This window comes from Vulpes vulpes, chromosome 1, assembly GCF_048418805.1.
Source record: "Vulpes vulpes isolate BD-2025 chromosome 1, VulVul3, whole genome shotgun sequence".
Taxonomy (NCBI): domain Eukaryota; kingdom Metazoa; phylum Chordata; class Mammalia; order Carnivora; family Canidae; genus Vulpes; species Vulpes vulpes.
In genome coordinates, this window is record NC_132780.1 from 39,916,186 (window position 1) to 39,937,737 (window position 21,552).

At 38.8% G+C, this 21,552-nt stretch overlaps 1 protein-coding gene across 6 annotated transcripts in view; it reads right to left on the minus strand.

Moving 5' to 3' along the window:
* Positions 1–21,552, minus strand: part of PRUNE2 (prune homolog 2 with BCH domain) — a 258,654-nt gene that overhangs the window by 199,001 nt on the left and 38,101 nt on the right. For all 6 annotated transcript variants that reach the window (XR_012002387.1, XM_072762669.1, XM_072762667.1 and 3 more), the window contains exons 2-4: positions 11,610–11,714; positions 8,265–8,467; positions 6,069–6,232 (exon numbers count right to left, since the gene is read on the minus strand). Coding sequence is in view for 5 of the 6 variants with exons in the window: in XM_072762669.1 (XP_072618770.1) it covers positions 6,069–6,232; positions 8,265–8,467; positions 11,610–11,714 (472 nt within the window). In the remaining variant the exon portion in view is untranslated. The remainder of the gene's footprint in view (positions 1–6,068; positions 6,233–8,264; positions 8,468–11,609; positions 11,715–21,552) is intronic.

Consider the following 21,552-nt stretch of genomic DNA (forward strand, 5'->3'; position numbering starts at 1 on the left):
AACACAGCAGGTTATTTCTACCCTGGCAACACGATGCCTACTTCTAATTGGTATATAAATGATCTTTTGACGATATCTGTAATAACCAGGTCTACCTCAGTATTTGAATTTGATATTCCCCCACACGGCAAACACTAGCATATACACCTACAGCTTTAAATATAAGACTACAAAAGATTCCAACATAATTGAATTTAAATATTTGTTTCCTGTATTGAGAGAAAAACAGCAATATGTAGAGAAAAGAAATTTAGAACAGAAAATCAGGTTTCTAGACTAAAAGTGAAGTTGATTAAAACAACATCCCTACGCTAATTGGGGAGTGGGAAGTATCTGACACTCTGCGCTCAGTTTCCACATCAACTGCTACTACATATGTGGGAGGGTGTCTATGACATTATTAAGGGAATCTTCCAGAAGATTGATACAAGGGAAAAGGACATTAGACTTAGATTTCTTTTGAAAATGAGGAACTGATATATGTATTTGTTTTAGAAATGATATAAATATTACAGTTAGTTTGGTTTCTATTTTTTCAGTGGCTCCAGGAGGCTCACATGCCAAGTTTTAGATTGAATACTACTTTTACTCCTAAAGTTCTTACTCTATCTTGATCTTATCCCTTCCTTGGCACATTTTTGTTTTTCCTGACTCCAACTTTTTTCCCCCTGTTTTATTATATTTGCATGCATGTTTGTAAGCCATTTCAAATACTCTATGCAAGAAGAAAGGACATGAATACTAGATATATAATTGATGACTGACTTATGCAAATAGATACTACATTTATTTATTGATTGATTGATTTCATTTATTTAGAGAGAGCACACACATGTCTGGAGGAGAGGGGCAGAGGAGGAGAGAGAAAGAGAGAATCTCAAGCAGACTTCACGCTGAGCACAGAGCACATCACAGGGTTCGATGTCAAAATCCTGAGAGCCTGATCTGAGCCAAAATAAAGAGTCAGATGCTCAACCAACTGAGGTACCCAGGTGCCCCAATACTGTATTTAATATAAATATAGACTTCTAATAACAACGAGAGTATAACTATATGATTCCATTTACATAATATGCAAAACAGGCAAAACCAATTCGTGGCATGGGTAGTAAAACTATAAAAGAAAGCAAGGAAATGTGCCATAAAAATCAGACTGGTTATCTTTCATTAAGGAGAAACTGAGTAGTGATGAGAAGGGGCACAATGAGGTCTTCTTGTTCTATTTCTTTACCTCAGTAATTGTTAAAAGGATGTCCCTTTGGTGATAATTCACTGAGCTTTATATTTATGTTTTGTTTTCTTTTCTGTGTATTATACTCCATTAAAGGGTTAAAATTATATATACAGGGATGCCTGGGTAGCTCAGTCAGTTAAGCATCTGCCTTCAGCTCAGGTCAGGATCTCAGGGTCCTGGGATAGAGTCCCACCTCCATCTTTCTATTAAGTGGGGAGTCTGCTTCACCCTCTCCCACTCTCTCTTGCTTGAGTTCTTTCTATCTTTCTCTCTCAAATAAATAAATAAAACCTTTTAAAAAAGTATATATATAAATACATATACACATAAATACACATAAATAACCAAAAGATGAAAATACAAAGGCTTTTAAAATAACAGAACAAATTCTAATAGGATTTCTTTAAAGCTAAAAGAGAAAAAATAAGAAGAGGGTTTATTATTGGAAAGGACAAAATCCAAATTCTGGACATTAAGAACTGGGGGTGGGAGCACCTGGATGGCTCAGTGGTTGAGCATCTGCCTTTGGCTCAGGTCCTGATCCCGGGGTCCTGGGATCAAGTCCCATGTTGGGCTTCCTGCATCAGACTCCCCACAGACAGCCTGCTTCTCCCTCTGCCTATGTCTCTGCCTCTCTGTGTCTCTCATGAATAAGTGAATAAATTCTTAAAAAAAAAAAACACTGGAGAGATGGGCAAGAATGAAATGGATATTATCATTTCACAGAACTAAATCAATACAATCATAATAGTAGAAAGTATTTGCATTATCGTGCATAATCTATTTTTTGGATGTATTTATTGAGAATCTACTATGTGGCAGGCTCTGATCCCGGCATCAGAGACACATCAGTGGAGCAGTGAACAAAACAAAGTCAGCTTCCTCATGAAGCTTGTATTCTGGAGTGAAGGAGCAAAAGGGAAGAAAAAAGTTGTGATAGACTGAAAGATGAGTAGATAGAGAGGAATAAGCATTCCAGAAGGAAGGGACAACTTACATAGCTCCTCAAGAGTGGAGTCTGGCGTGTTTGAAAGACCAAAGGGCCCCTTTCCCTGGAACACTCAAAGGGAAAAGATAGGAGGGAATACATGATGTGATGTCAGGGCAGGCAGGGGAGGGGTCATATCGTAGACTGGGGGCTCATGGATGATGCTTGGATTTTGAGTGTGATGGATTTTAAACAGGAGATTGACACAACTGGTTTGTACTTTTAAATAGCCATTCTGACTACTTCATAAACAATAGATTTTATGGAGGAGAGAGGGCAACACTGAGACAACCACTGCATTAGTGGAAGAGAGGGAGAATGGCAGCTCCAACTGCATCACCTGCAGTGATCAAGGGAGAATGGACAGATTCCGGTTAGGTTGTAGATGGAGAGTCAGCAGGACTGGATGACAGATCAATTTGGGAGGAAATGAAATAGAAAGGATCAACTATCTTAGATTGTGGCTGGGGTAAAGGGTGGTGGCTGGCAGTGCCTTCTACTGACAGGGGAAAGCTGAGACAAAAGCAGCTTTGGAGGTACAGGGTACTAAAGGGGGTCCATTCCAGCCAGGCTAAGGCGAGCCATGCATGTGAAGATGTCACATGGGCATTGCAGACGAACCAGGGATGATAAAGAGGTCTAAAATCTCAGAACGAAATGAGGTCACTTAAGGATAGTGTGTAGACAAGAAACAGACTCCTAACTACAGAGAAAAAACTGATAGTTACTGGGGGTAGGGGAATGAGCAATGGGGGAAGTAGGCAATGGGGATTCGGCAGTGCACCTATCGTGATGAGCACCGGGTTGTATGGAAGGGGTGAATCACAATATGGTACACCTGAAACTAATATTACGCTATATGGTAACTAATAGGAATTTAAATAAAAACTTAAAAAAAAGAATCGTATAAGGAAAAAAAATTGTCCCAGGATAAAGTTCGACGGCACTAGAGTGCTTAGAAGTTGAGTAGAGAAGAAGGAGCTGACCAAGCAAGACTAAGGAAGAGTAGCCCCAAACTCTTGCACATTAAGAAACACAACGAAAATGACCATTTTTCCCCCAGCATAGCAGGCTAAGGAGCATACTACAGGTCCTCTTCAGGGACTGAGGGGATCAATGGCCCACTTGAAATCCATTTACAGCACACTAGTGTGCCCCAGCATGATGTGTTCTAGGATATGCCCATGGGAATAAAAGGCAAAGAACAATCAAATTGATTAAGTACTTTGTTCATAGTAAAGTTGGGGGGGAGGGGATTTTGGTACAAAATTTATAATAATATATCCTCCAAAGAAGCTAATTAGGATACTTTTAAAGATTCTTCTGTCTCAGCCATAAATATTCAGTCTCACGACATCAGGAAACAGACATTTCTCAAAACTCTTTGTGGCAAAGGTGTGCATAGAAATTTTACATTCCTTCAAGATCTAGAAAAATGCATAACACATTCTAGAAATGCGTGTCAAATCGATGATTATTTTGAGCACCCCAAAATATGAAATAACATCATAGCTGTTTATACAGAAAACTCTTTGGACAGGTAACTATATATGTTATGAAAACAAAGAATGTTAAAATTATTTATAGGTGCATCAAAAGCCTTCCCCCATAGGTTTTGTGTTAATACATGATTGGAAAACTGAAATCTGACTTTGAGTTTAGTGAATATTGCAAAATTCAACTTGATTCCTTTCTGATACCTACTAAAGATTTAAAAAACTGACCTGTTGTCCTTCTTATTCTGAACTTCTGGGTTTTCTCTCTCTCTCTCTTTTAAGATTTTATTTATTTATTCATGAGAGACACAGAGAGAGGCAGAGACATAGGCAGAGAGAAAAGCAGACTCCCCATAGGAGCCGGATATGGGATTCAATCCCAGGACATCAGGACCCCAGGACCCCAGGATCACGACCTGAGCTAAAAGGCAGATGCTCAACCACTGACCCACCCAGGTGCCCTGAGTTTCTTCTTTAAAGGCAAATTTCCTGGATCCCCATCCTTTAATTTCTTCTTGGCAAAACTGTTCAGTGATGTCCACCACCCCTCCACGTATGTATACACACATACGCATGCACACATGCATGCTTCGGCCAAGGGTCTCCAGAAACTTCTTTCTACTCTACTAAGCCACCTTCCAGGCTTAGTGACTCTGGACTCTCTCTCATGACAGTTTCTGTATCTGCAGTCTTTGCATGCAGAAGCACTTCGTCCTCTTACATCCCAATGTGCAAGCAGCAAAGAAGTGGTATCCTGATTCTGCCAACTTCCTATAGGATGCCACTTCAAGCCCAACCTTATGAAAAACCTCCAATGATAAGAAAAACCCTCCAATGATAAGAAAAAACAAAGTTCTTGGTAGCTCTGCTGACCAAAGCCAACATAACTCATAAATGGGTCTGCATCCTTTCTAATTCCCTAAACTTGAACATCACCATTATCATCATAATCACCAACAACAAAATCATACCTTTGTACCAATGTATCACAGTTTGAGCTGATTTTACTATTCACGGAAAAGCAGGATGATGAGCAATTTATGGACTACCTTTCTTTCCTGCTAAATAATACGTGTCTTTTTTCAACAATAAACCAAGCTTCTTAGTTTGTGAGAAATTTAAACAAAATGCTCTCTAGTGTTTGCCTGCACTGCACATTTGCAGTGCCCAACAGTTTCCCTCTTGGCTGAGATCCCCAATTACCTTTATTTTCCTTCTGCTCTGTCATAGAGATAAATGATCATATTTACTTGGTTTAGTTGAGGGCACAGTTTCCCACAGAGCATTTTTACAGATGTCCATTGCCAGAAAAATACTTAAAACAGGTTTACTGGGGGCACTGGTTCTGAAATATTCACAAGAACTACATAACTTTTGGATATTTTCCTCTCTGCATTGTGTAAGAGACAGAGGGAGCAAAGGAAAGTGTCCTCAGATGAGTGGTGTCAACATACTCTTGGTCTTCTTTTTTTAAAAAAATTCTTTCAGTCTGTTAATCACTGCTTTTTGTTTTTACTTTCTTGTGTTAAATACTTCTGAGAAAAACTCACATATACCATGTTCAAGATGGAAGAAAGAAGAAAGAAAAAAGAAAGAAAGAAAGAAAGAAAGAAAGAAAGAAAGAAAGAAAGAAAGAAAGAAAGAAAAACTTTACACAACGCCCAGAGCCATCCTACATGAGACGATACTGAATTTTTGTGATAATTTTGTGCCACCAAAGTCAACTAACAATTTCCAGGTTAGAAACCCCTTTTGGAAGTGGTAGGTTCCATGGATGGAAATGAAAAATATTCAAAGGGTAATTGATGGCAATGTGATGGGAACCCAGGGCTGAGTCAGGATGGGAGATTGTTACTAGAGTGGGGCCAACGAGGTGATAGGTGACTATAAAAGCCCAGACACAAAATCATCAACATGACAAGTGTTTATTTTGCCATCCAAGCAGTGTTCCACAAGCCAAACATATACGAGTAGCAGGAGATATTTCAATATGAGAACATGGATTCTGGCCCTGAGTCACACTGCTGTGGGGCAAGAATCACCTCTGAAAGCTGCTGGAAGGCCAGAGGAGCTATCCTCGCTCCCCAACAGAGGTACAGCAATTCCATTTAAAACTCCTGTCTAGTGAAACAGCAAAGATCCTTCATGCCTATTTTTAAATGCACATTTTTAATATTCAGTATAATGCTACTCTTTAACAAACTCTTTACTCCCTGCTTCTCTGATGAAGCTTCCCGTGGTCTTTAAAGGGGTTGTTAACCCAAGAATGGATCACACTCATTCTGCATGAGCAAGTCGAGAAACACTCCATTAAGCCTTCCAGTATTTAATAGAAAGAGCCATCTCTCACCTCTGAGGAGATGAGCCAGCTGCTCAGTGATGAGCTCAGGAGCCTCCTGGAGAATCTCTTTCACCACAAGGGAAGAGGAAGACTCTCCGAACTCAAGCCCACCATCGCTTTGCTCCACTGGATTAATGACTTTGACAACCGCTGATTCTAAACTGTTGTCCTCACTGTAAAGCAAATGGAAGAGAGGAAGACAAAGAGATATGGCACATTTTCTTACTTTCTAGAAGTGTCTAATCTCTACCCCCGCACAAATGACTTCCTCTCAACAGCCAAAAATCTGAGTAATCTCACATGACTCAGAAGCGAAGACCCTTATTCTATGCGGATTCACATCCCATTTCAGCAAATTTACTCCCCAAGAATCTTAGTAGGTAGCCCCTCACACCTCAGCACTTCTATCTCTTGTTTTGCCATTGGACAATAATAATAATAACAATAATTAATAATAGCTAACATTTATTGAGCTTCTACTACAGGCCAGACACTATTTTCAAGCCAGATGGAATATCACCACATCTTATACTATAAAATGACCCTACAAAATGGGTTCTAGTAAAACTTCCATCCTAAAAATGGGGAAACAGAGGCAAAAAGAGGCTAAGAAATTTGTCTAAGGTCACAAAGCTTGTAAGCAGACCAGCCTGTGTCTAAACTCTGATCATCCAGTTCCAGAGCGTGCACTCAGTCCCACCACTGGAGAAAAACTACTACAGGCTCATTTCCTTTCACGATCACCCTTCATACTTCAGATAAGTTGGTTTTATGAGAGGCAGAAAGATGTGAATAAGACTGATGTTGGAAAAAAAAAAAAAGACTGACGTTGGTCTTTCCAACTGACAGAAACAAATCATGGCAATGAAGGAAATAAAGATCTCAATTTATTTTTGGAAAGCATTCTGTTTCATAAACAGTCCTAAAGCTAGAGTTCATAAAGTCAGTCCTAAAACCAGCTAAGGTTTTTCAATTTAACTGGGAACAAAACTCTTCTAAAGATTCTGACCAATACACACATTTCATAGTTCATGCCTTTGACTTCCTGCACTACTTGCATTGGTTGGTTTGAAAGAGTTAACACATAAATTTAGTCAAGCAGGTAATCATCCTGAGCACTGATAATTGAAATCGGTCAAATTAACTCCCAGTAACTCTCAGCCAGTTGTCAACAATTGATTAATACATATTCAAAAGAATTTATTTATCAAACAGCATGGGGATAAAAACAGCCCCACGCAAGCAGACTATTTTCAAAGCTCTTTATGACAAATGAACTGCATGATTGGCATTATCATGTATTCATACCTGAATATGCTTTCTAAAAAGGGTTAAATAAAACAATTAGATAACTGTACAAGTTTTTCTTTCATGTGTAGTAACATCAGTATCCATTGGTTAATGACCTAAACCATTAACAAATTGGCAAAGTGTGCAAAAAAAATTATTGTCTCAAACTAGAGGCATTTAACTGGTGACTCTTCATTCTTTAGCACCACAGAGTTTATCAAAAGAGCAGTTTGTGAGGGGCTAGAAAGTCCTTGAAGGCAGATATTTTGTCTCATTCCTCTTTATGTAAACCTAGATTCTTGCACCAGTTAGCAACTCCTGCATACTTACTGAAGGAGGCAGAAGATTCAAGTTTAATCCAAACTGCATGTGGTACCTTGGACAAGTTATTTGCAACAGACTTCTTGTCCATAAAATAATGAATCTGAGCTACCTGAACTTTAAAAACCCATCCTGCTCTTATGGTATAAATTGCTATGAATGAATGAGCCAATGATACAGATGACTTTCACAACTGATCTCTATGATTTTTCATTTTAACACTGATACTTCTTTCTTCAGAACCTTTCAATTTTATTTGGTGTTTAATTTCAGTTTTCATTACATATTTACAGCATCAATACATAGGACTGTTGTGTTGCTATAATAAGCTGTTTGAAATGGTTCAAAATTATAATTTTGGTCACTGTCTACAAAATCTTTCCACTCAAAATGTCATATTTGAAATATAAAAGTCAAAACAGAGGACTGGCAAAGCCCAAATTTCGCAGTAAGAGAAGGAAAAAAAATATTCTTTTTCCTCAGATGTCCTCTGCCTTTAATGCATCTCCCTAAATCACAAAAATCCTGAACAAGGTGATATTTTTCCCTGAAGAGCCTTTGGTTAAAGGTTCAAAGCTCCCTTCGGAGCCTTACCTTGCCAGCACGTTGCTGCCAACAAGTGTTATAGATAACTTCCCTTCATCATTTAGCTGATGCAGATTAATTTCATCTCGGAATATGTGGAATGATTCAGAGATATTTAGCTCTTCTAAAATAAACCGTGTCTCGGCGAAGTAATTGAATTCAGTTCTTGGTATGTTCAGTACTGGCAAACAGAGAACTCCGGGTGGGCTGACCTATCAAGAAAAAAGTGGACTGAAATTACTGACAGCAGAAGGAGCACAATTCCATTTGTTTCAAGCCCAAGGGCAATGTAAAAGGAACAGAAGTCTTTTGGCCTCACTAACCCATATGACATGCAGAATCAGCTTGTCCTGAACCTAATTAGCAGAGCTACAGGTAAATGACCCCGAATATTTTTTTAACCTCTGGTTACTACTCTACATGAAACTTCCCATGCCTTATTTGAAATATATTTCATCTCATTTCAATGCTTCCACAATAAAAAATAATACACACACATTCTCCTCTTCAGGGGATACACATTCATATGTCTTTATAGAATTGGCAGAAAATTAGAATGATTGCAGCAGGTGAGGACTACAGTGACACAGAAGGGCCTATTTTTCCCATCTACATGGGATGTCTGCCATTCAGCTCCAGTCGATGGTTTAGACATGAAAATTTCAGTTCCAGAATAAGTGAATCTTTCAATTACTCAAGGAAAGCTGGAAATCTAGATTTGAGGCTGTTACCCGTGATGTTTATTACCATTTATTTTTTTAAGTTGAACATACTATGCATGTTAACAAAAACTCATTTATGAGCCAGATTTGGCCCATAAACTACCAGATTGTGATCTCTATTAATTTCTTATTTTTTAAAAATCATTATTATTAACAAACCTGTTATTAAAAAATTGTGGTAAGGAGGATAAACCGGAAGGGGTAGGAGTTGAAGAATTTCAGATTCACAAGAATAAACTTATTCGTCCATAAGAATTTTTTTTAAAGGTGCTTTTAAAAATCACTGAGTGAAACGTAATAAGCCCCAAATATCACTGAGAGAAGGCAGGGTTTGGTAACACCAAATTTTTGCATAAAGTGAACGGACACTGTCCTTACATCATCCCTAGCTCTGCCAAAGCATAGTGCTTATTCCACAATTTTAATATCTTGGTCATCTATCTCACTTCCTTGCCTTAAGAAGCCAGGGATTTGGGGCACCTGAGTGGTTCTATGTTAAGCATCTTCCTTCAGCTCAGGTCATGATCCCAGAGTCCTGGGATCAAGCCGAGTCAGGCTCCCTGCTCAGAGGGGAGTCTGCTTCTCCCTCTGCCTCTTCCCCCCGTCCCTGCTCATGCTTTCTCTCTTTCTCTGTCTCTCTCCCAAATAAGTAAATAAAATCTTTTTGTAAAAAAAAAAAAAAAAAAAAAAAAGAAGGAAAGGATTTTTGTCTTTTTGATTCAGGTAGGATTCTTAGTGCATAGAACTGTCTGGTGCATAGTAGGCTTTTAATACTTATTTGTCAAGTAAAGTAAACAAATCACCCTCTGCTCTAGGATACAAAAGGCAAAGCCATTCCAACAAAGTGTCTTTTCTCTTACCTATCAGGCTAATCCTGAATCACAATTGTGCAATAACAATTAGAAATTTATGTGTGCCAATTATTTTTCCTAATTCATTGACTAAGTTACATCTAACTCCCGATATTGAAACTTGAGTCAAGTGCATGTGACCTGAAGCTCTCCTGGGGTAGGACCTGTTCTGAGGTTAGCATTGCAACTAGGCTCTAGCCACAGCCTCTGCTGTGACTTGGAGAAAGCATTTTCCTTTTGGAAACTCAGTTTAACCCGTCTGTAGAATGGGGCTTACCTACCAGAGTGAAAAGTATTTAAATGGAGTCATACATGTGAAGTTGCAAAGCTCTGCCTTTATTATATGTGTTTTCTCAGAGACAGTAAATGGAATGCAGACCTCTGGTAGAGGGCAGCACCTGGTAAATTAAGAGGGAGGCCCAGAAATATAACAAATTCCAGTAAGTGACCCTTCCCTTCAGTAATTCCATGTTTGTCCCTATGCTGAATGGAGAGCCTTGGAAGGAGAGAAGAGATCACACATCTCTTTATCCATTTTATCTATCACAACTACTTTCCCACTCCTTTGGTCACATGTTATATTTATTGAAGACACTGAAGTTGGTGGTGGGTGGTGTTACTATATAATTTCCTTAAGAGTCCATGCCACTATAGGTCTAAAAACAAGTCTGGTTCCCTTAATTCTATGTTCTTGAGACATGCAACAATTTTTTTTTTCCTAGGAGTCAAGAAGTCAAGCTAATTGGATTAAGCATTTAAAATATGCATGTCGACACAGGCACATTCGTCTCCTTTTACCAATTACTCTCCCTTGCAAAGTTCAACAAATTTTAAGATAAATTTGATATACAGCCCATATGTGGAGATCAGAATATTTTACCTGGCATTTTTGTCAGCTACTGCCCTAAGCCATCCTTGCCACCCACAGCTCATTCTGGAAGATTGGGTTTCATGCGAATATAAATCACTCTAGATCAGCTATGCATACTCTCAGAGCCAAGGATCCAAACAAAATTGGAATAAAATAAATCAGACTCCGGAAAATTAAAAATTCTGTGAAATTGGGAATAGCACCAAGACACTCATCATATTGTGCTTTTTTAGATTTTGAGGTGACGCATTATCATGGGCTGGTGAATTTTATGAAATGGAGATTTTAAAACAATTTATTAAAAGGTCTTTCCACCCCTGTAAGGATGTTATAGGCTTCATAGAGTACAAAGATTCTCATTCAAGGGAGATTATCACTAACTGAGAATGACCTTGCTGTACAAAGTCAGGGCTAAAAGACAAGAACAAAATAGAGATGTGACATGTAATACCTCTATTGCTGAAAATTCTAGCCAACATGCTCTGTATTTCATGTAATGCTCACACACATATTTTTCTACCCCCAACGGCAAGACTAACCAACAAGGAAGATAAAGGAAAATAAGAAATTCTGATCCTTATTTTTGTTAGTTCTCTGAATTCCCATAGAAGTAAACAACTATCATATATTCTTAAATTTTTTTTATTTGAAAGCATTGATCTTACTGAAATAATGTTTCACAAAGAAAATAGATAAGAAATAACTAGACAATGTCTAGCATACAGTAGGTGACCAATAAATATTTGTTGTTTAATGGATTATAATACATTATTCTCTGCAACGATAAATCAAGAACATGAAAAGTGAATAGGTTTTAAGTGAATAGGTTCCTCGTTTTTACAGAAAATATTTGTTCTTGTGAGTTACATCATAATTCAAATATAAAAAGCATCACCTTCTTTCCCCTCACCTTGTCTAGAAAGTAAGCATATGTGAAGGCAGAAATGAGAGAATCCAAGTCACACGATTTATGTCCAATAACCACATGGACCTTCTCCAGGCGTTTGCTTCGATTCTGAAACAAATTCAAACAAAACATCACTATTTAACGTGCAACAGATCAATATTAAAAGGACATCTTCCAATCTTCTTTCAAAAGAATGCCTTAGCTATATGCATACACAATTGCAGAAATTCATAAATTTATCATGAAGTTTTACATGGGGACACAAAATTGCAGAACATGGTTAATATTCAGAAATGCTCAAATTCTAGTGCATCATCAGGCACAGAAAATTGTGGGTTGTGAATTCACAACCTTAGGAGCTTCCCAAGGTGACATGTGCAAGTGGCTTCCACATGCAGAGGATGGGAAGAGACAAAAGAGGGAGAACTCTCCATATGGGTAGGTGGTAGTTTAATAAACAAGGAAACTTGCAAGGCTTGTCTTGGGCATGTGAAAGATGGATGGATCTTCACACCCAACTGCCAGAATCTTTAAAATTTAGATAGTCACATGTGGTCTCCATATCACATTACTCTCTCAAGGCTGTGTCCTTGGAACAACTCCCACTGTGGGAATGGTGGACGGGGTGTGCATTCCAAGGACAGGGTAGAGGGTAAGGAGCTTCCAATCACCTGGGTCTAGCTCATGAGTCAGCCAATAGTCATGTCCTCTACATGACCTCTTCCAACAAAAATGTGGTCTTATTAAGATTATTACAGCCTAACTTGATATGAATTGTGTCTCTGAATCATAATTTTTTAAGATTTTACTTATTTATTTGAGAGAGAGAAGAGAGAGGGAGAGCACAGAGGGAGAGGGAGAAGCAGATTCTCCACTGACCAGAGAGCCAGACATGGAACTCTATACCTGGACCTCGAGATCATGACCTGAGCTAAAGGCAGATGCTTAACCGACTGAGTCACTCAGGTGACCTTGGGTCATAGTTTTTTAGTAAAAGATTATTTTGGTCCAAAGGGAAAATCCGTAGTATAGTAGTCCACCTTTATCTGCAGGAGATACGTTCCAAGACCCCAAGCGGATGGCAAAACTGCTGATAATATTGAACCCCAGATACATTCTGTTTTTCCCTATACATACATACATACCTATGTAAAATTTATAAGCTAGGTATAGTAAGAAGTTAACAATAATAACTAAAAATAGAACAATTATAGCAACATACTGTAATAAAATATATATAAATGTAGTCTCTCTTTCTCTCTCAAAATATCTTATTATACAGTGCTCATCCTTCTTGTGATGATGTGAGATGATGAAATGCCTAGGTGATGAAATGAAGTGAGGTGAATGACACAGGCACTGTGACATAGCATTAGGCTACTATTGACCTTCTGACAATTGTGAGAGGAGGATCATCTGCTTCCAGACCACAGTTGACTGTGGGTAATAGAAACCATGGAAAATAAAACCATGATAAAGGAGAACTACTGTAGTCTATGTCATTTCCTTAAATAAGGTGTTCTCTTTTTTTTAAGATTTTATTTATCTATTTTGAGGGAGGGGTGGAGAGAATGCACCAGTGGGGGGATGAGCAGAGGGGAGGGAAAGAGAGAATCTCAAGCAGATTCCACACTGAGCACGGAGCCACGGAGCTGAACACGGGGCTCAATTCCATGACCCTGAGATCCGTGACCTGAGCAAAAATCAAGAGTTAGACCAACCGAGCCACCCAGGCACCCCTAAGATGTTCTTAATTTGAGAGGCATAGTGAGTTTTTCATATGTCCTTGGTGTACAACACACAATTTGGTAGTGATTTATTTTTTCCTGCCATATTTTGGGTGACAAGATATGTTCTCTCTGCATTATATTCTATAGTGTAGCAAATGAAAGTGGTAACATTTTTCCTCCCCCCATGGAAAGGGATGTGATTACTGTTATTGCTCTAAAATTATAAATCATTGCTATTAAAAAGTGTACATGGTCACCTCTCTGGAAGACATACTGTTTTCTTTACTGGTGTAACTCAATAGTTACTTAAAATTCCTTTATAGAAGGCTGAATTCCTTGTAAAATACTTTGGAAACGCCAAAAAAGCAATCGCTTCTAGAAAGTTCCACAGCAAAGCTGTCCAATAATGATAACTAAGTAATCTAAATTAACTTCTTTATAGTATGTCAGAGATGGCACATATGTGTACTTCCCCCACTTTTTACCCTTTGTTTTAACTTCTCTATTTAGGCCTGACTAGAAAGCCTACTCAATTGCAATATTGCTCAGAGGCTCTATAAAAAAATTACACTTTTCATGACGATTCCCAAAAAGCAGCTTACTATTTTTTCTACAGAACAAAGGGAAACATTACTTAGTGACCTACTAGGTATTTTACAAATGAATCCATGAAGTTATTGTTGGCATGGAACTACTGATGTCAGAGTCAGAAACAAGTTTTAAACAATCAGGTTGTGGCCTGAGAAACAGAAAAAAGTAAATCTTGAAGGAGGTTAAGAGTCTATCAATAAAAAGACTGAGAACAGGATCAATACTACAGATGAGTCATCTGTGATATTGCCAAATTAAAAAAAAAACATGTATTTTTCCAAATATATATTGAGATAATGATCTTTAGCCAAACAACATGACTTGAAAGTATGATATAAACTCTCTGAATGTAATTACAACTCCCTGCCACTCATCACCAAACAACTTTAACCACCCCCTTCGCCTTCCTTCTTCTCCCAGCCTCCTTCACTTAACTTCATAAATTTATAGCTGGCTAATTTGTACCCCTGGGGGTCTAGTCTAGGCCCAGTTCTTATCTGAAAGCTGGGCGGCTTCCCCTATGCAAGACTGTCAGATATTCTAGAGGTACCTAAAGAAATTTACATAAATGGAATTAAACTCCATTACAACACAAACAAATGCATTAGGAAATCATATTACTGTAGAAAGCTGTTCTTCCGAGAAGCTTGAAGGTCTAAGTAGACATTACCTCATTTCTCCTCTCAGATCTTGTAAGGCAGACAGTAAGAAGATTAACAATACTTTTTTGCAGGTCAGTGGATTCCATGATGAGGCCAGGACCATTACCAGACCCCATGACCCAGTCCAGGGAGCCCTCTCCCCTGCCCTGCACCAACCACTCTACAATGTCATAATAACTTCAGCATCTATAAAATGAGTGAGCACGGGATTGAGGGAGAAAAGAGAATGTTAAACATGCATCTTAAATATAGCAAGACCTAAAACATTTATAGCATCAAAATTACCCCAAAGCTGACCCCTCTGCTGTCTTGTCTAAGTTGGACAATTCCTAGGCACAGCATTTTGTCCAACACTCAACTTGCATGCAAGACGTGTGGGAAATAAGGCTTATGTGTCAATTCATTTTCAAGTCCAAGCCAATTATTACTTAAAAAAAAAGAAAGAAAGAAGCTAAATAAGGTTGTGAACCCAAAGCATGGTAGACCAATTCTCACAACTCAAGGATCTTTCAACTATGTGATTTATTCACTCTTGTCCATTTAAAGGTCATGTTACAGGTCAGGCTATAGGAGATCCTGGTACAAAATCTTGAGGGTTGCCTCTCTTTTCATGTTCTCCTGTTTCTCCTCTGACCTTCCCTTCTTCCCACATGTCAACCTCCCTCATACTCATGCCCTCTTTAAGTGCCATTTGCTCCTATCTGCTACCTGCACTCAATGCCCCAAGATCCAGGCTCCAACTATCTTTCCCCCACCACCCACCTCCTTCAAAATGTGTCATCCTGGGGATGCCTGGGTGGCTCAGTGGTTAAGCGTCTGCCTTTGGCTCAGGGTGTGATCCCAGAGTCCTAGGATTGGGTCCCACATTGGACTCCTCGCAAGAGCCTGCTTTTCCTTCTGCCTCTGTCTCTGCCTATCTCTCTGTCTCTCATGAATAAATAAATAAAATCTCTTTAAAAAATGTGTCATCGGGATCCCTGGGTGGCGCAGCGGTTTAGCACCTGCCTTTGGCCCAGGGCGCGATCCTGGAGACCCGGGATCGAATCCCACGTCGGGCTCCCGGTGCATGGAGCCTGCTTCTCCCTCTGCCTATGTCTCTGCCTCTCTCTCTTTGTGTGTGTGACTATCATAAATAAATTTAAAAAAAAAATGTGTCATCCTGGTGTCCATGCTACCAGGGACCAATCTGCTTCTCTACAAGCAATTCTATACTTTCATTTTAAACAGATCTTCCAGAGATTATGCCACAGTCCAAAAAGATGATCAGAAATTTCAAGTTGGCTGAAAATGTACCAGACAAAAGAGACATCACAAGAGGTAGTTTTGATGCCTGCCAATAAGCCTTAAAAGTGATAGGCTTAGGGGCACCTGGGGTACCTCATTCTTGATTTTGGCTCAGGTCATGATCTCAGGGTCCTGAGGTCAAGCCCCGTGTTGTGCTCTACACTCAGCATGCAGTCTGCTTGGGCTTCTCCCTCTTCCCTCTTCCCCTCTCCTTGCTCATCCTATCTCTTCTAAAATAAATAAATAAAATCTTTACCAAATAAAGAGTGATAGGCCCAGCGTCAAAAAATCTCAGATCTTCCTAAGTGCCTAAATCCTACAAAAAAACACTAAGATATAATTAAAGTGTAGCAAAAGTTAGATTTTATCACAACCATGTTCAGAAAGACTTCTGCCTGCTTAGAGGAATAAAACATGAGATTAGTTATGTAAACTCAATCAGTAGGTGAGCTCAAGGAATGTGTAGGGTTTGGCTTTTCACATCGAGGGGTCAATAACCAGAGAACACTGCCTCCACTTTCAAGTTTCCCACCACAAATGACCTTGGAAGTGGGAACAGAACAAGCACAGAGGTCAAGTTCTGGCAATAAAGTCTGGGAACTGATTTCAGTTGTCGGAGGATGGTAATGGGGGGCTTCTTCTGATGCCTGGTCTATTCTGTGATAGTGGTCCCATCTACAGGGGCAGTAGTGAACCATGGAACTGAGAAGGGACTCTTGACCACAGTGATACTCTCTGTTCCTGGCCTCTCATAGCAGGTGTGTGGACCCCTTCCTATTTCACATTCTCACATATTTATAGACTTAAAGATGTCTCATCTTAATATCTATGTCCCTTGATACAGTTCAACTTAGGGTCTGAATTATTCACAAGGAGACAAATTATGGCCAAACAAAAGTGACAATTTTATCAATTCAATTAATTATTGTCATCCAACTAATAAAAATCTATTTGTGCTATACAGCAGTAAACCAAACAGACAAAAATCCCAGCCCTCCTGGCACTTGCATTTGAGTACAAGGAGATATGATGAACCAAATAATTAGATAATAAGTTGAGAGGTAAGGTTCACTGGGATGAGGATCATTTGAGAAGGTGACATTTGAGAAAGATCTAAAGTGAAGGCTATATCTCAGGCCAGGGGAACAACAAGAGCAAAGGTCCTGAGATGAGGGTATGTCCAGCATGTTCAACAAATACTGACTGCCTAGTATATACATTTTCTAAATGTTAATTTGTAAATTCCCAGTCAGGAGTGAATGGACCTGGCAGGTAGGTGTCCATTCCCTATTACTGTCACAAGCACATCCAGCATTAAGGAATCTTAGGAGACAGAAGATTCATCACTAATGCCTAAACCCAATGCTGCACAAGCCCAACACAGAATGGAATCTTGGTAATGGGGAGAAATAGATACTATCCTGCTTTGTCATCTACACTTCCAAATAGAATCTTTCCTTAATCAATGTATAAAAGAAAATGTATCGGACATGTCAGTACTCCAGATCTAATTTTGATATGCTTTCAAAGTGTAATCCTATACAACACTAAAATGAGACTTCTTGAGGAAGTTTAACTTAGCTCTTTCAAAAAGCCAGCAAAATGCCTACACATTCAGATGCAACTGCCCATTAAAAGAAATTGCACTTGTCAGGCAAAAGCACATTCAAACACACTCACAGAAAACAGAATCGATAGGAAAGAGGGCTTCCAGGGTCCTGCTAGAAGTCTAGGCTCCTTCATCAGTTTTCTCATGGGCGTAGCCTCTGAGAAACAAAGTTACTCCAACCTATAACTTGACACATCGAAAGTCCCATAATTAGCATTTCATCAACAGGCCTTGTGATACAGTTACGATTTCTCATACCCATGCTCCCCAACCCACCTATCTTATAAATCCTGTGAAAACATTTTCAAAAATAATTAATTGAAATGAATTTTGGTTTTGAAAACATTGTAGACAAAACCTGCAGACGTTGGGAGAGTGTCTTTTCCTCACACCCTATAGCAGGGCACATTTCTTAGGCCCTCATCCTTAACCAACAAATGAAATAGCAAGAGAAAAAGAAGTCTCTTGATTTATCAGGTAATATCACCAAGGAAAGTCAGGCAAAGAAAAGAGTAGGATGTTGAGCTAGTGCTTCTTTGACTACTTCTAACTCCAAGTCAATAAGGGGTTTTCCTTTCTGGAAGCTGGCTGTGGGTGGTCCAGAAAAGGGCCCTAGTTCCCCCTCAGGAGAACCCAGGCTCCTGTGGTTACCATGATCCTAAGTGAGAAGACTCAGAGGGTGGGTGGGAGGAAACCTAACATGCTGCTCATGACCTCCAAAGGTCCTCAGCTCCACCTAAGTCACCGTCACCAGGAAAGCCACATAGAAGGGGATACAAGAGAGACCACAGCCAAGGGAACAACAAGGACAAAGGGAGGGCCCAGAGCAACCTGGTCCTTCAAAGGTGCCAGATCAGCTCTGCCAGAAATAGATAAGTCACAACCCTTATTCATTTGGTAAACAAACGAGTTGTTCTTGATCCTGACCCTGGGTTTAAGATAATATCTATAATTCCTCACCTCCTGAAAGTCTCATGATCTTTTCATTATCTGGAGAAAGTTTGGGACCCAGGGGGAGAGAATGCTGGAGAGAATAAAGGACACGGCATCAACAGGAAGTTAAAAAAAAAAAAGTAGGGCACCTGGGGGGCTCAGCCATTTAAGCGTCAACCTTCAACTCAGGTCATGATCTCTGGGTCCTGGGATCGAGTTCCTCAGTGGGCTCCCTGCTCAGCGGGGAGTCTGCTTTTCCCTCTCCCTCTGCTCCTTCTCTCTGCTCATGCTCTCTTTCTTTCTCTCTCAAATAAATAAAAACTCTTTAAAAAAAAAAAAAACAAAGAAGGAAATGCTTATCACTCTGTGCAGGTCCCCAGAACACAAGGATTTTTCCTGCTAATTGAAACCCTTATATTTTATTCTTTATTTTTACTTATTTTCTGGTAAGAAAAAAATACATGAAATTATAAAAAGTCAGACATAACAAAAATTAATAAAACAAAGATAACTGCTGTTAACAGTTCAATAATTGATTATTGATTATTCCACATTTTAATTTATGCATATATATTAATACATGTACTTTACAAAAATAGGGTGTTTCTATTCCCATTCTTTAGATAATTGTTTTTTTTTTCACTTAATAGTATGCTATGGACCATGCTCCATTATCAAAACTGTAGATATTCTTTATTCTTTTTAGCTCAAGGGTGGCAATTGTATGAACACATATCTGTGTGTAAAATTTCTTGAATCAGCATAAGAGCCTTTTTATTAAAAAAATCTCCATGATGTCACTAAATAGGAAACTCTATCCCACCGGCCACCCAGTCCAGTTTTATCCTAATGGTCATAATTAATTTCTCCAGAGAGCTGTAACTCAGATCATGTTTAAAAGCAAAAACATTTACCAGAATCTGCAAATTCAGGACACAGACATTTTATATTAAATTTTCTCATAAGTGTCCTAATTTACTTGGTGATGTACTAGATGAATATGAACCAAGGAATCAGTCTTTCAATGATAATACTCAAATGATTTTGAGGTCCTTTGTCTCACTTACTGATAAAACTGAAACCTAATCAATTCAGATAAATATATATTGCCTATAACCTCGCGCCTAACTGCCCTCCCACCAACCCCAATCAATCATTTTCCCCCTCCAGATTCTCTTTAATAAGGTGGAGAATGTTCTCTCTTACTGTCTCTCATTTGGGGACAAACAGGGCCTGAGAGTCAGTCTGAGCAAACTCAGCTATAAATAGCTCAGATCCCACACACCTACACCTCCATCTGTATTGTCAAATCGGAGGCCACTCTGGCTAGGCAGTAGGAGACCCGAAAGTTAAACCCAAGCATTGCCTAAGACCCTACTTTCTTGGATGGGTCTTATAGTTCTCAGTTCCTTTGGGGTCAGGCTCCTTTTAGCTGGAGCTTTGGACACCTCAGCTGAATTAATTCTTCCTCAACCTGTTTGTTGCCCATCTTGAAAACAGAGTGTTCTCAAAAGGACTGACTTCATATATGATTTATATACTTCTTCTAGGTCATAAAAATGATGGGGGCTGGATTTGCTATTTACTATTTACTTACAGCATTTCATTTTGTATATTCTCATTCAGGATTCTCTATCTGGCAATGTCCTCAAAGAACAGTTTTGGGGGCAACACCATTATTTTTCCTCCACAGCTTCAAACATAAAAGGTCAAGGATGATCCTGAGTCCTTACCTTTCCCAAAGAGCTCCTATAGAAACTGCCCTACCCAGCTTATCTGCATATTATTATATTCCAGACATTCCACTTTTAGGGGAAATGTGTCCATACATTTATTACCAACTAGATGGGATAGCTCTTCAATTTCTCATTTAGGTGCTGCCTCCTCCTAGCTTAAATAGATGTATTGTCCCAGTTTGTCTTCCGTGGTTTTACAGGTCTCCAAATCTCTCAACTTTCTCCTTTTCAGACTCAAGAACTGTAATCTTTTTTCATCTACCCATATGAGCATGCACCCAGGTCCATAAGTCTTTCCTTTACCTCCTCTAATCTCCTGCTGTCTGTGCCCCATTACTGGGCTTAAAATTGCTATGGGTTGAATTGTGTGCCCCCAAAATTCACACTTCAAAGCTTTAATCCTCAATGTGATAGTATTTGGAGATGGGCTTTTGGGAAATAATTCAGTTTAGATGAAGTCATGAGAGTGGGGCCTTCAAGATGAAAGCTCTTGGTTCCCCCATCCCCATTCCTGAGATCACAGAGAGAAGGAGGCTTGTAGCCTCCTCACCAGAATTCAACTATGCTGGCACCCTGAACTTGGACTTCCAGCCTCCAGAACCTTGGGAGAAGAATTTCTATTGTTTAAGCCATCCAGTCTGTGTTATTTTGTTATGGCAGCCCAAAGCAGACTAAGACAGACTTCTAGGTTGGAGTCATTCCAAAATCCAAAACCATCTAGCAGATAACTAAACTTTAGGGAAAGCTTTCAAGAGTTTCTTTTTTAAAATGATTGTTGTCAAAAAATAAATAAATAAAAAATAAAATGATTGTTGTCAAAGCAATATTATAGTTTTAAAGACCAAATGAGAAAGAACAGCCCTGCTACATGTATAGAAACCTACCCCCCCATGTCACTGAGGGTTAATTTGCGCTGCCAAATTGAAAGTTAATTCATACCATCTGAGTAATGTTAATTACTGTTTAAAATATAGTTATTATAAAACATCTGGAAAATATAGAAACACAAAGAAATAAATCTGCAAGACCCAAAGGAACCACTATGAACACTTAGTGTATACTCCTTCCAACCCTTTTCTATACTTTTACAAGTGTTCTCTTTCATAATGCTGTGATAATATTACACATAATATTTTATAACCTCTCTTTTTTAACAACATTTGAGCATTCTTCTAAAATTCTAAAATATAAATGTTTTGATTGTCAATTGAAAACCTGAATGATGAATGAATTCTGGCATTTAGTGGCTACAAGATTCTTTCATAAGGGTCAATACAATATATTAGTTAATCCTCTACTGTTGCAGATTTAAGTTATTTTATTTTATTTTTTTTTAATATTTTATTTTTTTTTATTTTTATTTATCTATGATAGTCATACAGAGAGAGAGAGAGAGGCAGA